The 16,570-nt window shown below is 46.8% G+C and overlaps 1 protein-coding gene across 1 annotated transcript in view; it reads right to left on the reverse strand.

Moving 5' to 3' along the window:
- LOC120840075 (probable uridine nucleosidase 2) overlaps positions 1-11,791 on the reverse strand; it is a 29,932-nt gene extending 18,141 nt beyond the window's left edge. Inside the window, exon 1 of the mRNA XM_040210510.3 lies at positions 11,522-11,791. Coding sequence (XP_040066444.2) covers positions 11,522-11,791 — 270 coding nt within the window. The remainder of the gene's footprint in view (positions 1-11,521) is intronic.
- Between the last annotated feature and the right edge of the window lie 4,779 nt (positions 11,792-16,570).

Consider the following 16,570-nt stretch of genomic DNA (forward strand, 5'->3'; position numbering starts at 1 on the left):
TCACTGGAATCGAACTTCCATTGTAAGCTTTTAGCCTTAAGTTGCTTTTTTCACAGCGTTTGTTTCCAAACGTTTTACCAAATGAGCTTTTACTCATTATTGAAACAGCAGATCCCGTATCTACTTGCATTTCGACCTGTTTGCCGTCAATCATTACGCTTACACAGTAGGCGTTTACCTTTAGTTTTGCTCTAACTTCGAACAATTCAGTTTCCTTAACGGCTTTCTCTACTGTTGTTACGACTTTGATACTTGTTCTACACATTTTCGCAATGTGGTCAGGTTTTGAGCATTTGAAACACTTGCTCTTTAAGTAAGGACACAACCTTGGATTGTGTGCGTTACCACACCTAGTACAAGCGACATTTGTCTTTGAAGCCGGAAAGTTCTTTTTACCTTGTTGCTGTGTGGACCTTCGCTGCCAGTTGACGTCTTCTTGGATACTGGTGCTAGCTGAGGGTTCTTCTGTTCGTGGAACCTCCTTGCTTTGCCCTTGCGCGGCCTCCATTCCCAAGGCAGAGCTGAAGGCCCGGTCAAAGGTGAGATTTTATCGCTTGTCGCCAGCAACTTGCAGCGGATTGCGTCATTCTGTAGTCCCACGATGAGGCGGTCTCGAAGCGCCTCCTCTAGAAACGTGCCGAAGTCGCACATAGCTGCCAGTTTCTTGATTTCCACCACAAAGTCACTGATGTTTTCACCTTGACGTTCATCCCTTCGGTAGAATTTGTATCGTTCAACCACCACCGAACGCCTGGGAGCGTATTGGTTCAGGAGGATCTTGACGATGTCGTCGTAGGTGGCTTCCACAGGCTTTTTCGTAAAGAGCAGATTCCGAAGTGTGGTGAACGCCGCCTCCCCGATAAGCGTGAGAAATACTTGTTTGTTTGGTAGCCAGGTCAATCTTATTTGCAGTTGCGAAAGCTTCAAAGCGTTCCACGTACACTTCGAAGTTGCCTTTCTCCGAAGAAAATTTCGGAGGCTGCCCCGAGACGGAACTGTTCTGCATAGTCCTGTCTGAAGTCTTGTCGTCCTCTTCCACGCTCAAGGTTCTTCAGCAACCAGGCTTGCTGACCCACATCTTGTCGCCACTGTTACGTTGAGGGGAAGTCGGGACAGACGCCGGGGCAGCAGGGCTTACTGCTTTATTGCAACATGGTCCATCGTCGAGAACGAACCAGATGAAAGTCATCCCCACAGCAGCGGCGTTCCGCTTTTCTCACCAGGGCGCCAAGCGATAACATATGGCGCGCATGCGTGGGGCGGTATATCACTCAGAGATGTGACAGTGCAAGTCACCGACGCAACAATTACCACAATACTGATCAGTCTTATGCTACAATAAAAACAGTTTTATTAGAGAATTAAACGAAAACCACATAAATCACCTCCGCAGCCGCGAGCACAATTAAACCGAAAGTAAACAAACTAATCGTGATATGTCCCTCAGCGCCTTTTATGCGCCAGTCAGGTAACTACTGCGATGAAAATATATTGCCCAGGTCGCGACCAAGCCCAGCATTATGAGTGTGCTTGATGGCCTCTTTCGCCTTTAGAAAATCCTTCTATCAGAACAAAAATGGTGTCTAAAAAAAGCGTTATTTAATTTTTCGCGGAAAATATTCAAGCATCTCCAGGGCTGTTTGTAACCGGAGTGTCGTTGAAAAACCAACCGTGGCGCCTAAGAACCACAGCGAAATTTGCATTTTAGTGGCGCCAATTAACACGTAACCCCGGGCGAGCAGTTGAATGCACTCTTACTTGAGGCTGTCTATCGGCTGCAATCATAAGTGCCTCCATTTGTCGGTCGTTACGCCTATTAGAGGCCTTTCATGAGCAGACGGACGCCGTAGGTAGCTAACTTATGCTCTTCATTTGTTTATCTTTACACAAGTAAGCTCATGCTTTCAAATTCTGATGGACAAGACGTGCCATCTTTAGTCATCTCTACATAATTATAGTGCAATGTGTTAAGAAACCTATTTATGTACGGTCCCTTGGAATGTTGAATAATGCTTTTGCTTAAGCGGCCTGTCGCCGTAATATGCACTCCGCAGCATACAAGAGTAGGCTCTACAACACTAGAGCGCACGATCAACCCAAGAGCGCCGACATTAGAGCGCCGACAGTACAGCTCCACGACGTTAGCGCACGCGACGCGATAGCGCCGTGACGCGAGAGGGCGCGATACGAGAGTGCTGCGACGTTAGCGGGCGCGACTCGAAAGGGCTGCGACAATAGCTCGCGTGTCATTAGAGCGGCCGCCCATCGCAAGAGCGCACAATCAGTCCCATCGCGAGTAAAGCCCCTCTATCCTGGAAAAGGTGGCGCCTTTCATTGTTGTGGAAATACTCTAGACACGTGCCCCTTGCCACTTTTGAGAAAAATATGGCGTTTGAAATCTAGCTCAGTGCTGCGCTGTGCCGCCATGATATTCCCAAAAGCTGCACGTTGTACGTGCCTCATGCATCAACGAAGCTTGCGCTATTTTTGAAAGATGAAGGGGCTTTAAGCGCGAGCGGGCCGACCCAACCGACCACCTGCTCGGACATTGCGTGTTTTATGTGAAATTTGCGGGGATTTAAGGCGAAAAATACAGCTGACATACGAATCCTTGAATCAATCCTCTAAATTCACTACTCGGGGCACTATCCTCGTGTAAAAGTTCGGTGTTTATACATGTATAAATATTTTACGTTCAAACACTTATTTCTGTTTGTGCTGAGACGTTTTCTTCCATCTTCACATATTTCTGAAATCGTTGGTATTCGTACACTTCTGAATCAAGGCATTCTTCTACAACCCTAGAAGATTGAACTACTTTTTAGAACAAAGATGGGGAAGCTACGATTCTGTAGAATGCAGAGAACGGTCAAAGTAGACTCATTTTGAGACATGCGAAAAAGGCCTTGCCTTAAGGTTGTGTTTTTTCCACAACAGAAGGTGACGCCGTGACCGTATCCGACGCGTGAACGAATTAAGATTTGAGAAAATAAACTCTCTCAAATATATTTCGCAAAGTTTCAGGGAATGTTTTCCTGTATCCGTCATAAGGCTGGAAAGCTGTGCGTCCGATGAAATTGCGCTAAGATTTCTTTAGACGAGTTTTTCACTGATAGCTTTTGGCGGTGATCTATCTTCATTACGGTCATGGGCGCTACAATCAAGTAGCCAGGGGAGGAGGGGGGGGACCCATGACTCCCGGCTTCCCCCCTCCCCCGAAATCTTCCAATTTGCTGGAATCCCCCCCCCCCCCCCGGAATAAAAATTCTGGCTACGTGCCTGGTCCCAATAGTGTTTAAAAGTATGTGAGAGACGTCTAAATAAGCACCACACAAATCGGATCCCAAATGCCTGTCGAGTATAGACCAAATATAGCAAAAAGTAAAGTATTCATAGTATATCGGAGAGGCGCACCGCAGCACTGTGAAAAAATCTTAGACTCGCCGCTCCACCCAACCGCAGAAATCCCCTGTGCCTATCTGCCCCACCCCACTCCCCTACCCCCTTTGCTCACCGATATCAGTAAACAATGGGTTAGGAAACATCGTACCGGTTTTATTTTTATTTTTTATTAAAGGCATATTCAATGACTTAAAAATCATTAATGCTCCAATCCGATCCGACCCACAATTTTGTTCTGTCTGCGGAGCCGGGGGTACATCGCGCATTTTGCGGTGTTCGCTCAACCACGGCCAGCCTGGAGGCGCGCGCTCTCTTTCTCTTCTTACGGCCTTTGCAATCGCCCGGGATTCAATGGCATTTATTCTCCATATGTAGGTCACTTGCTTGCCGCCAGGAGCGCAAAAACCTCACCCCACTTAGAGTTCCTGTATAAGCTCCCTATGGGAGCCAGAGTTTCGCGTTTCCTTCCATGTGCCGCGTGCCGCCCTCGCCACTATTCCCCGAGATCCGATCACGTGAGGAGCCGTATCAAATGTCGCGCAGCAAAGTAGATGTTGCACGCGCCCCGGCGTACGAACCCCGAGGTCATGTGAACACCAAGGTCGCTCCAAGGTCACGCGACCCCCTTAAGGTCACGTGATCCCCCGAGGTAACGTGACCCCCAGAGGTCGCGTGCCCCCTCCAAGGTCACGTGATCCCCCGAGGTCACGTGACCCCCTCCCCGAGGTCATGTGACCCGTCCTCCCCTTACCCCCGAAGTCACGTGACACCCCCCTCCCCCCGAGGCCACGTGACCCCCTCCCCGCGATGTCAGGTGACCCCCCGGAGCATATTCAAGAATGAGGGGAGAGGATGAGAAGGAGGAGGGGTTTACCCTTCCCTCAAAACCCTTCCCTCCTCCTCCCCCCTCAGTAGACTTCCCTACTCATTCCTCCTCAAGAGCTGGGCTCTAATTCGGCGTTACAGGGAGTTCTAAACGGCTTTCATTTTTTACTCCCGAATCTCTCGCAGATGTGCGTCAAATATTCACCGTTTTGGCCTCATCAGAAGCGCATTAGATAGTGGCTGAGGGCCTAAACGTAAGGATCAGGTATCAAAGGCTATAAAAATCTCGGCCGCAAGTTGCGACAGCGATGAGATACACTGTCAGACGCACTCTGTGCAAACGGCAAAGGGTAAACCGGGGGTTAAAGCCCCTCCAGGGGTTAGGGTGCCTGCATGTCTGTCTGTCTCAGGGTGAAGACATCCATTGTTGCACTGAATGTGCCAGCGCGTGACGCTCTCGCGCACTCGCTGCATGACTTGGGCGGTAAAATGGCGTCTATGCATTAGCCAAAGCTACGCGCTCGAGCTGAGTGACACCGGATTGCGCGCACTTCAAAAGGCATGAAAAACAATTGAGCGGAAAAATGGCTGAGATGTCACCACTCAAGCAAAGGCGCGCGTGTGTATGAAGGCACTCTACCAGGGGTGAGGTGACAGCGCCCCCCGCGAATTGCGGCGGGAGGTGGCGATTGCCCCAATTGCAAAGGCCGGAAGAAGAGAAAGAGAGCGCGCGCTTCCAGTCCGGCCGTGGCTCAACTGGAGTGCGCTCTCGTATCGTGAGCTCCGTCTTTTTATCCCGTTTTTTTTGCGCTATTTTTAATATGAAAGCTGAACCGGTCATGCGCTCTCGTGTCGTGTGCGCTAGTGTCAAGCCCGCCACTGTCACAGCGCCCTCGTGTCGCGCGCTCTAACGTCGGCGCTCTAGTGTCGCCAGCTCTAAAGGCGCACTCCCACAAGGATAGATCAATTCTTATCGTTCCTTTCGTCCTATTCTTATCGCAGTTTCCTTAATCAAGGTTAAATGTTTCATTGGCATTCGCTGAGTGAAATATACCTCAACCGGAAAATCAATATTGAGCACGCAACTTTGTTTCTTTTAATTCGCTCATTACGGTCACAGAGGATACTTTTACCATTGATGAGGTATTATGTTTTCTGCAACCTCTGTTTTGCGGCTATCTTCTATCGTTTTATTTTACTGTCATCTGTTGTTGTTCTCAACGCCCCCTAAGCAATATTTGAGGCCAATAAATAAACATGGAATTCGTTTCCGCGTTTCAGAGCACAATGAATGCTTGCCTTTGGGCGCATTTTTTGCTACGCCATTTTCAATCTATGAAGGTTTCGTCTTTTGGAACAATACAGATGCCATCATTTGTGAATGACTTCCTTGGTTGAGGTTAGCGACCATAGAACGTTTTAAAAGTAAAACACGAGTGTTTCAATTTGTTACGGAATTAAAGGCTCTTCTCCACTTTGCTTTTTCATATCCTTGCCTCCATTTTTGATATTGCAATGTTTAAACAGCTGGCGCAAATTTATTTTCGTCTACCGTCTACAAACCCATACTCGTCGACTTCTCTACGATAGCAGCCAAGGGAACAAAACTGACAGTATTCACTGCTTCCCAGGAGCATTTATCTAAAAAAAAATAGCTAATGCTCTGATAGCTTACTTCATTATTAGCGAGTTTTAGTAGACCGTGTTTCCCGCTCCGCTAAGCCCCTCCCCTACCCGGAACTCTACAGCCAAGACCATCGGCGCGCAGGCGCAGTGGGAATTCCGCGCTCCGCTCTGCAGAGCGGCCGCACGAAAACGGTCTGCTAAAGCTCCCTATTCTGTGGTCACGTACGCACCGACGGGCAGCGGCTCCGAAAAGAACATTTCTACGCCCAACCCGAACAGCTCCTGAAGACATCGGATTACGTTACTCGACTAATGTGCCGCGTCGTCGGCGGAACTTGCCGTATCCTTGCAAGAGTTCCCAGCAATATCCAGTTTACATAACGTTGAATAATAACCCCAAGGTTGACCATCGCGCCGCGAGTACTGTTCTCTAGTCTGGCAATGGCTGCCGTATGGCCTCGAGATTGCACAGCTTCATGGCACCGCGAGGGAATCCTACGCACGAGGGTATAAACAAATACGGCGCAAGATTGCAATGGAGACGGCATGGAGACGACTTGGGATCAGCGGCCGGAACAGACGCCAATATCGCGTCTTTGTCGTTATTTCAAACTTGGTCATGTAATGATCACTTAAATAAATGAGATTCTAATAGAATATAAAAAAATTCCACAATTCCGAAAAAAAAGAAACCATAAAACTGCCCGTATCTGGAAGTAAGAAAAAAGAAAAGAAACAAAACATTGTGGACGGCATAGAGTAGAAAGTAGCAGCCAGCATTCTAAAGGCGCGTTTCCTCCTGCAAGTGGCAACTTTCGTCCGACACGTTTTCTTGTCGCAAAAGCGACAGTTCAAATACGAAAGTGACCGGTTCGGAGCAGTGTCTTCCAGACCAAATTTTCGGACCGGTCGCCTCGAGTCGCCCGGTGGCTGAACGAATCAGCAGCGCCTAAGAAATGGACGTGTGGTGAGCCTCGATTTTGCCTGTGTCATGCATGCGACATGCATGAGCCAGCATATTCAGCGCCGTCGCCGACGTGTTGTCGGGTTGTGTGATTGTTATATTTTTGTTACCCGTGGTGTGCGCTGATTGCCGCGTCGAGGAAAGGCGACGTGATGACAGAAGGAAGAATCGACGAGACGGGCAGTTGTAGGATGGAGCTGGTGCAAGCAACACTTGGAGCTCGAATAAAGCGCTTTCCCCCACAAAGTCTGGCTCCCTGCCTTCCCGGGTCCCACGGCGCCCAAACCACAAGCCGTGAGACGCGGAAGGGCAGGGAGCCAGCCTTTGGGGGGGGGGGGGGGGGGGGGGGGGCGTTTGTGCGGAATAAGCAACCAACTTGTCCGTTCAAAGCCTCGGAAGCTTGGTTTGCGGCAGCGGCAGCGGCCGCGCGACTTGAAAGATACGTACTGTACCGCTCGAGGGAGGGCACGCAAAGGGAGCGATTGTGGTTTTCTTTATACGGCTCCAAAGAACCGACGCCAACATCGCGAATATTTCTCTTATCGCAAAAACGGCGCAGATGTAGCTGTGTGACAACGGAGATTGGAATTTAGCGAAATGCGAGCCCAAGCTGTAGAGGGAAAGAGTTAATCAACGGCGGCTCCCCACAGCCTCTGAAAATCGACTTGCCGGTTCTGGGCAGTATGAACGTCGGTGGTCTCTTGTCGAATATTACTAGTCGGTTCCTCAACCGCTGCATGTCGCAAATGTGAACGCTTCTAAAAAGCTCTTTGCTCAGGAAAAAAATTTGTTTTATTTAGCGTAATTTATCCTACCATATCCTGCCACCCTTACAGGGATCGTCCGGTAAACATTTGTTTAAGGGAACGAGTAAATTATATTGTCGCTGCTTTAAGTAATATATTCCGCTCAATATCCGAATTTATAATCCTCCCCCGCACAAGTAATGAACTTTCAAATTAAAAGATCCCAACTGCTCAGATTGCCCCCGTCAAACGCACGGCGTTTTTGTTGGCAGCAGCGGAAGCTCTGACGAAACATCATCCAAAAAGAGCCACGACATCTCCAGCCTAAAGTCCCTTCTTGTTTGAAAAATATCATAAGGTGCATCGAAGCACGAGGGACATCCAGCGCGGAGCCATTGGGAAGATCATGGCCACACAGTGCAGCACTGAGGTTGATTTCAGACGCCATGTTCTTCCGAGAATGGCGAGCGGCACGTGTCTCGAGCAGTTCCACAACAATGGATGGCACCACTTTTCCCAGGAGAGAGGGGCTTTACACCTGACTGCTGTCTCAGTAAAATAACCTCGTTCTTAAAAAGACAACATTTACGGTATTGAGGGAAGCTCAGCTCTTCGACGACGATATTTATACGCACCATCAACCATGTTGATTGAAGCCTAGAATACGTCAACCCCTGCGACTCTGACGTTACCATGCCTCATGTGACGTCACAATATGCCCAGCCATGCGAACTGCGAAATTTGGCCTGTTGTTGCCTATTGATGTTCACGATTGATTGAACAAATATTGAGGCCCCTTTTAATGAAATAATTATATCTGACTATATTTCAGCCCACTCTAATGCGCGAAAACTTAGTAACTTTGGGATTTCACCGGACAGACAATCGACTTAATTTTAAAGGTTTTTTTTTTTTTTCTAAGAGCTCGCAATTAAACAAAGAGTTATTACAATAAACACTAGAGGCTGAGCTGGAGCTAGTTTCTACGGGACTTCCGGTTGCAAATTGAAGCAGACAGCATGCAGTCTACATTTCCAGCCTCCCTGTGTATTCCTATGAAAACAAGCGTGACTTATGTCTTTTCGCCGGAAAATAACATGAATAACTTTTGTCATTTCAGTTACCGGATAGTATGCACCTTTATTGGTATTTTGAAAATGTAATTGCTTTAGTTACATGATTTTTCTCTACAACTGAACGATGTTAAACTTCACTCTATTTCAGGCCCAAACCTCTATTTCAAGGAAGGGACGTGAAAACGAGCGACGATTCTAAGCAAACTAACGATCGAAAGGAATGTAGAGTGTATTCAAGGTTTGCTAGCATTTCGGTGGTGCTTATATATTGCTAATATGCTCGTCCTGACATTGGATGAAAATGGATTCGTCGTGCTCCTTTACGATTGGTTAAAGAAACAGTGGAACCCAAAAAATATAGCTCGTGAGCTACGAAAGGTGTCGTTTTATCATTTTCCATGTCGGGCAGTTTTTATCGGGCACCTGCTGTTTGGCTCCCCTTATTTGCAAAGATTTGGGGCATGCGGGTGATGATTTGAACCTATAACAAGCATCTTCGCACATATTCATGAGCAGAAAGATTGAAGCAGTACTTATTTTTTGGAAATCTGACTATATTACGTGGCTTTTAATTTATTTTGATCATCTGCGCGCACAAGGAGTTACATATCCAGTGTTATTGCGTAGTTTTTGCCGTCTCTCTTGGTTTTCCACGTGTCCTTCGATCGTTTGGCACGTATATACCCGATGTTGGAAAGCGTCGACGCCGAGTTCGCGCTAACAGTGTCCGTTAGTGCACATAAATACACGTACGAAGCGGTCTTAAAACGTTTTTGATACCACAAATTTCAAATAGAAATACTGTAACTGACCAACCATTTCATCTGCATGACTGAGAAATGTTACAATGTGCCTAGTGCGTACGAATTATTCGTGATATTCGCTCTTATAAACGAGCACAGAGAGAAAATGCACTGGCTTTTTCCCATAGAAATGCATTACCGGAAGTCAATTTCTGACTGCTTGCTGTCTGCTTCAAAATGCAAGAGCACACTAGTGCCAGCTGAGCCTGTAGCGTTTATTGTAATAACTCTATGCAATTGCATTGTGATTTATCATTTGTCTTCTGTCGGTCAAGAACAGCAAGCCATTGGTAACGTGACTTTCCCCGTCTCTATAAGTTTTGACTTTCGCGGTATTTCTTCTTCTTCGCATCCGGTTGTCGTTTTGCTGTTTTGCCCTTCGGTTTTGTTATTATTTATTTTTTGGCCTGTTTTAACAGCTATCGCGTTCTTTTCCGTAGTTTTCGGTAAGTTTTCTGCGGAGTCGACACCGTCTCCCACTTTCGTCCCGTTCTTCCCTGTTCGTAACTCTTTTTACCCTCTTCCCGTTCTTCGTTCTCCCAACTGGTTGTCGTTTGCTGCTGTGCCTTTTTAGGCTTAGTTTTGTTTGTTCTTAATCTTCTGGCGTCATGTTGTGACAGCCCTCGCGTTCGTGCGCACGTACTCCTTACGGAGGACATGCGCACGAAGCGTCGCTTATATTCCTTTCCTCTTCCTTTTGCGCGTCTTATCTCACACGCTCTTAGATTTGTACTATTCTCTATTGTAGGCGTTTACTTTTTTTTCTTTCAAATTTGGAGCATTTTTAGAATTTTTAATCACGGTGCCCCCACGTTCATGAATAAGCGAAGGTACCAATTCTAAGCTTACTGACCTTTTTGGGCCTACCAGGTATTTACAAAGCGGACAGGTTCAAGAGATTCAAATGAAAATAAATTATTAATAAATAAGAAAACGTAATGAACAGAAAATAAAGTATAAAACAATTAAACTAGCAAATAGGAAAAAAAGTATATTGAAGGAATTTTCCTCAAGAAACCTTCAGATGTTTATTCTATACCAAGCAAAATATTAGCCTGAGACAGAATTAAGCAAAGTCTCGTAGCGGCAGCGAAGTATCTGATGGGCCTATGAATTCACTCGAAAATCTGAAGTTTCTTGGATTAGTCTGAAATATAAATTACTTTGCCTTCGAACGCTCATTAAAATCTTAAAGACAGCCCATAACGCACTGCCCAGTATGTGGCATATTCAATCGACATATAATACTTCCGAGATTGGTTCAGAAAATAAAGAGAACTGCCAACTTCTTTTCGTGCATATGTGGTTTCTTTTTTTTGCTCTCTCTCTCTCTCTCTCTCTCTCTCTTAAATTTCAAAAGGCCCAGAATTCACACGGTCATAAACCCGGTATATATGAAAACTGTAAATTTTTTTTAAACACTAACTTTATATTCATTTACGCAGCTCTGCCATACTTTCACAAGCACGCCTTGGTCACCCGTTCTAACGACACGTATTTATTTATTTGATCTTTTTAGTGCCCATGAACTGCTCCCGGGCCTACTGAAGGGTGCTCTGTCAAATAACATACAATATTGACGCAGCACGTCTGTTAAACAAAAAACAATACACTCATTGAAAAAAAATTTAAACCAACCTATATAAAAAATAAAACAACAATCACTACTAGTACTGGCGTTTGCGAACTATGTTTAAGAGATTAGCATTAAGTGCAAAAGAAAAAAAAATGATCATACCGTAGTCCCTAAAATAATACTCGCAGTTATACAAGGTTTTGCGTAAACTGTTCAGAAACGAAAGTTTACGGAGGAAAATTTTAACATTGTTTTCCTACATAACAGTTCGTGCTAAAAATAAGAAAAAACAGAAAAGCATACACAAGAAAAGTGCCTTCACTTGCTGCGACTGAACGCTAAAGGCTATGAAGGTCCAAGTGTCGGTTTCGACCTGCGGATGTATTAAATTCACAATTACGAGCAGAAAGCTGTTCGACCACCACCTTGCGTATAAAAACAGATGCAGTCTTACTTTTAAACCTTCTTAATCAGTCCTCGTAAATTTGCTAAGTTGCACATACCTGCGTCTGCCCAAGCTCCTTGAGAACTCTCATTGTGTTGTTATACGCGTTCTCCATATCGGTGTTACCAGCGACGACAGTAATGGCTTCGACGCACTTGCTGTAAGACAACATCCCCATCAGAGCCATGGCATCGTCAACGCCTGTGTCCACGTCCATGATGTACCTCATCTCCCCGTACGGACAGAGCTTGAAATTGTCCACGGAATAATGCATTGCAATGGCGGCTGCTGGGAGGAGCACAAGCTTAGTCCAACTACCAGCCGACATCCTTCGAATATTGGTACTTGACCTGCCGGACGGTTCCTCTGGAAACAATAATTGAAGACCGTCTAAGGGCACGTATACTTAGCGGAATAAAATATCTTATCAAGCAATGAAAGTCGAGCAGTCTCAAAATGATAGCCGATTACCGAATCCCAATGTCGTGTTGACACCCTCGCGTTTCATTATCATGTGGTAGGTGTTTTCTGGCCGTCAGTAAAACAGGCACGGACGTCTGTTTTATTACAGGTGCTTCTTTTCATTTTTTTACTCAATTGCAACACGCACATGTGGGATAAAAAAAAAAAAGATGCATAACTTGCTTTCAATGACGCTACATCAGTCGCGACTTCCCCGTACCGTGCTCCTGTGCCCGTACCTTCTGCAGCCTACGTTTCGCGCCATCCAGTTTGTTCTCGGCAGGCTTTGCCGATGTGAACAAATAGGATGGTTTTGAAGTGTATGCTCAGAAGGTACGGGCAGAGGGACATGTATGGAGGAATGGCGACTGGTATGGTGCCATATTATGGCACTTTCAAGGCGTGCATAGGGTTTGACATCAAACTGCCGCTTGGTTTGCGCACCTGGCCGAGATTTCGTTTCAGCTTCTAAGAATGACATCATTAGTATCAATAGCGGTCACTAAAGGTCTTTGACCGGTTCGCGCGGGCCCACAATCGTAGATAATTGTGTTTTGCTTTGAGGAGGCCGAGGGGGACCCTTTTCTTTTGGTGAAAAGGGAGGGACTTTGCATTTTGATTTTAATTGATTAACATCTCCACATAACATTATTTTTTTTAGAACTTATTGATCGCTTTCGACTCGCTAGTTTAGTTACTAATCGTTCAAAAGACGCAAGGCAGCGCTTGCAACGCTCTCGTCGTTTGCTTCGGGGGTGTATTTGAAATTATTTGACGATCAACGTTGTAAGTATATTGACTGTGGAGCGATGTAGAAATAAAATGCTCGCATTAGGTGGCCACTCTGTGGTCTCTTAAAATGTTGGGACTGCAGTATCGCCCACCAGTGCTTTTTCCGCCAGTCTATTCCGTCATTAGGCACGTATGACTAGTCCGCCTTTCTTACCCAGGTAGGGAATACGCTACACCTTGCGATCTGGATGAGAATCGTACTGCGGCTTTGGGCCATGTATTGCTACTGTTTATTCCACGGTAAAGACCAAAAACTACCAGTCCTAGTGCATTGGCCAAAGTTCTTACGGACAGCGTGCAACAATATCGCCATACTCTGGCGGACTAAACTCGCGCAGTGGAAAGATCTGAACAACTTCTTTGTTTTAGTGTGCAGAGAAACAGACTAGCACGAAGTAAATGAAAAAAGGGGGGGGGGGGGGGGGGAGAACACTTAAGCGTCGCCTTTAAGAGCGAAACGCGATTGCGTTATCGGAGTCCGTACCTAAAGCATTTTATATAAACCCTCGCTCGTTCCCAAGACGAGCTAGGGTTTATATCACGTGTGATATCTCGTGTGATGTCACTTAAAATTTGACGTCACACTTGAGCGTTTTGGGTTGTTTGAAGTTCCCACCCGAGGTCATGTGGCGTGGCATCGCACGTGTGAAGTCAGGTGGCTGTGACGTCATGACCCTATCGACCAGTGGGGATTTTACGGTCCCGTCGCTGCCGGATTTACTGCGACACGAGCTCCTTAGCGCTATCACATTAAAGGGCAACTCCGCTTCATTTTTGGTTTTGAAAAAACAATGCAGTCCTCTTCAGTATCGCCTAGGAAGACCACACGTCAAATATTACGACGCAGTTCTGTCTAAATGTTTCTCAAACGGTCCGGCAAACTTTGCAACTCACCAAGTTGCCGAAATCGGCTGACTCGAGCGGGCGAATTCAGGCGCAACCAACAGCGCAGTCAAGGCTACGGCATGGGCGGAGCCAACATTGAGCTAAACGTCATCATCATGGCCCCCTTTTGCTTGTTTTTACTTCTCCGATCGAGCGTAGTGGGTGACGTCAGCAACTTTTCCTCTCGGCGCTCAGCGGTGTCCACGTGATTGACGTACGCGCCTGCGCAGCGCGCTTCTTGGGAGCAGACCAACCGCCCGCCGTGGTACCGCCGTTACCGCCGTCTTCCGCGTCACAACCACCGTCGTCGTCTCACCGTTTGTGATTATTGCCTCTCTGAGTTTCGTCCACACTATGGACACCACGTGCGCAGAGTCCCAGACTTATGCCGCAGTTGTGCAGACGTCGTCGAACGCCGTAGACACCAAAACGTGGCGAAGAGTGCGGTGCAGACGACACTCGCGCCTGCCGCATGCCCGCCCGCCCCCATCCCGCCCGCCGTTGGGCCGAGGATCACGTGACCTCTCGTACCACGTGATGGCCATGTACTTGGCGGCACGAGGCCAATGTTGCCGGACGGAGCCGAAGTTTCGGTTTCGATTTCCGCTCGTGTTTAAAATTAAATTTAAAAATATATATCCCATTTTTCGCGGAGCAAAAAACGTAGTGTCTTTTACTAGGGCTTTTTAATTCGAAATCACTCATTATCCCGAAATCTTCGGAATTGAGTGGAGTTGCCCTTTAAAAGAGCGTAGTTCTCCAGTTGGTTTCTTTTTTTTACGAAAAGTGTTGTGCTCGACCCAACTTACGCTCACACAAGTAAGACAACATTCATATAGTATAATATTTTTAGGGTATATCCGGCTGGTCGTTTTTTAGCCCTCCAATCCTCTGAATCTTATCTGGGAGGTACGGGAGTGCCTATAAATGCGAGCTAGACGAATAGACGAACGGGGCGCCAGCCGAATGCTCGGCCGCTTTTCGAAGCGGCCCGAGCGCTGGCTCAGACCAAGATATCGAGGGCACATTCCGCAACCACTCTACTGCCATGGCACAAGCTGCCGCCCGATACTAAGGGTTTAGTCCATACCATTCATCCATACAGCCCGCCAGATGACCACTCGCCCGCACGAAATATGCAGTCTGCAATGCGGACGCTGGCTTTCGCTGCGGTCCCCCCTCAAGCGTCGAGCACCTCCTGGAAATCACTGAACAGCACATCGAGATATGCTTGGTATCCAAAGGCGGTGACGTCCGACGCTAAGCCTCTGGATCGTAAAGGCTCCTGTCTCTTTCAACTTAACAGGGAGGTGGCTGGAGTCACGTGACCGGTCCTCTGGCACAGTCTCCCACCTCGCTCACTTCGACGTTAGAGCGCCTCACAGCGCTACGATTCGGAGGACGGCACGATCCAAATATATTAGGGCGATCTCACAGAACCTACCAAATATGCTTAGAGCGCCCGACTTCGACCTGTCGAATGGGCATCGTCTTTCCACAGTGCTCCAAGAGGCTGGAAATTGACCAGCCGAATATACCATATGTTGACAAGCCGAATATACCGATATACCAAATGGTATATTCGGCTGGTTAATTAGAAAACACCGCCAGAGCTATCCCGCCGTCGTTACCGGTCGTACTCTTTTTTTTTTCTCTCTCTCTGCACGTCGCTGAATGGCACCAACTGTCCACAATTAAAGGTGCTGATTTAACTAACGTAAGGTTGAGGGGTTTTGTTTAAAAGTTTCGCACTGGATGGAACTCGCTGGTGTGCTCCTTGGGGCTGCTCGGAGTGGCAAGTTTTTTTCAGTTTTTGGTGTTGTTATATTGCGTTACTGCTCGCTACATTCTTGGGTAGATATAAAATGCAACTAAATTTTGAAAATTATAAAATAATATATTTTTTAATTAAACGCGCTTAACATTATTTCCCTTGGATATTTGTATGCTTTTGAAGGAGACTTTTTCAAATGATATATGAGTATGTGATCTATAGATAAAGTCTTCCTCAAAAGTCAAGTTGGACGTTTTAGTGATTTATACAGCGTAAGGTCGGTCTGCCAGGATGAGGCGACACTGGTTTACTCTGTAGATGAGCAATTGTGCCAGTGCAGTACAACCGCTAGCCTGGGGTCTTTAACGTGCATCACGCAGTAGGATACACGACCGCACACAGGTACAATGCTCATCCAGATCGAAACGGGCAGGGGTGGGGCTCGAGCCCAGGATCTCTGGGGGTTTGCAGCGCGAGCTTCCGCTCCACGCGCGTCGAGCTGGGTGTGCGCGTTAGCCCACTCGGCCACCGATCCACCCCCCTCGTCTTTCTCGGCTTCCAAAAAGTGATTAAAATTTCAATTATTAACGAGCGCCCTCGAAAGAAACCGCTTTTTTCTGCGTGTGCATTCATCCTTCAGAAGGTGTATATAAACAATCTTATGAAGTACGATCAGTTCCACCTTTGTAAACAAAGGAATCACCGATCGGGAAGAACGCAATTCGATTGAGTCGCTTTTTTGAGCTGGCAGATCTGGAAGCGTTTCCGAATTCCCGCTCACGCGTAAGCTCTTGGGGTGATCGTGGAAATCGCCTAGACTGCAAGGAATCTTTCTGTAGAAAGACTCAGCACATACGTGCACCCTTTTACCCGATCCTTACTTCCCACTGTCGCTATTTTCGGTAGGCACCGCAACTCACGATGAACATTGTCAGTACAAATATTTTAGAATATTTCGTATTCTGGGATTATTTCGTATACTTTCTATAGAATCTATTGTAAATGTTGCATAAAAAGCAATGAAAGATAATAAAACAGCACGATGCCAATCTGTGGTCTGATGGGTGGAGGCACGTTAGGCAGCCTTTAGGGTGTAGGTCACAGCCGTACCCACAGACAGAGCTCGATATTAAAACAAAAAAAAAAGCAAATTCTGCAAACCACTGCAAAAGTTGTGGCCCATTGGTACTGACA

This window comes from Ixodes scapularis, unplaced genomic scaffold (assembly GCF_016920785.2).
Source record: "Ixodes scapularis isolate PalLabHiFi unplaced genomic scaffold, ASM1692078v2 PGA_scaffold6__148_contigs__length_123643588, whole genome shotgun sequence".
Lineage (NCBI taxonomy): Eukaryota > Metazoa > Arthropoda > Arachnida > Ixodida > Ixodidae > Ixodes > Ixodes scapularis.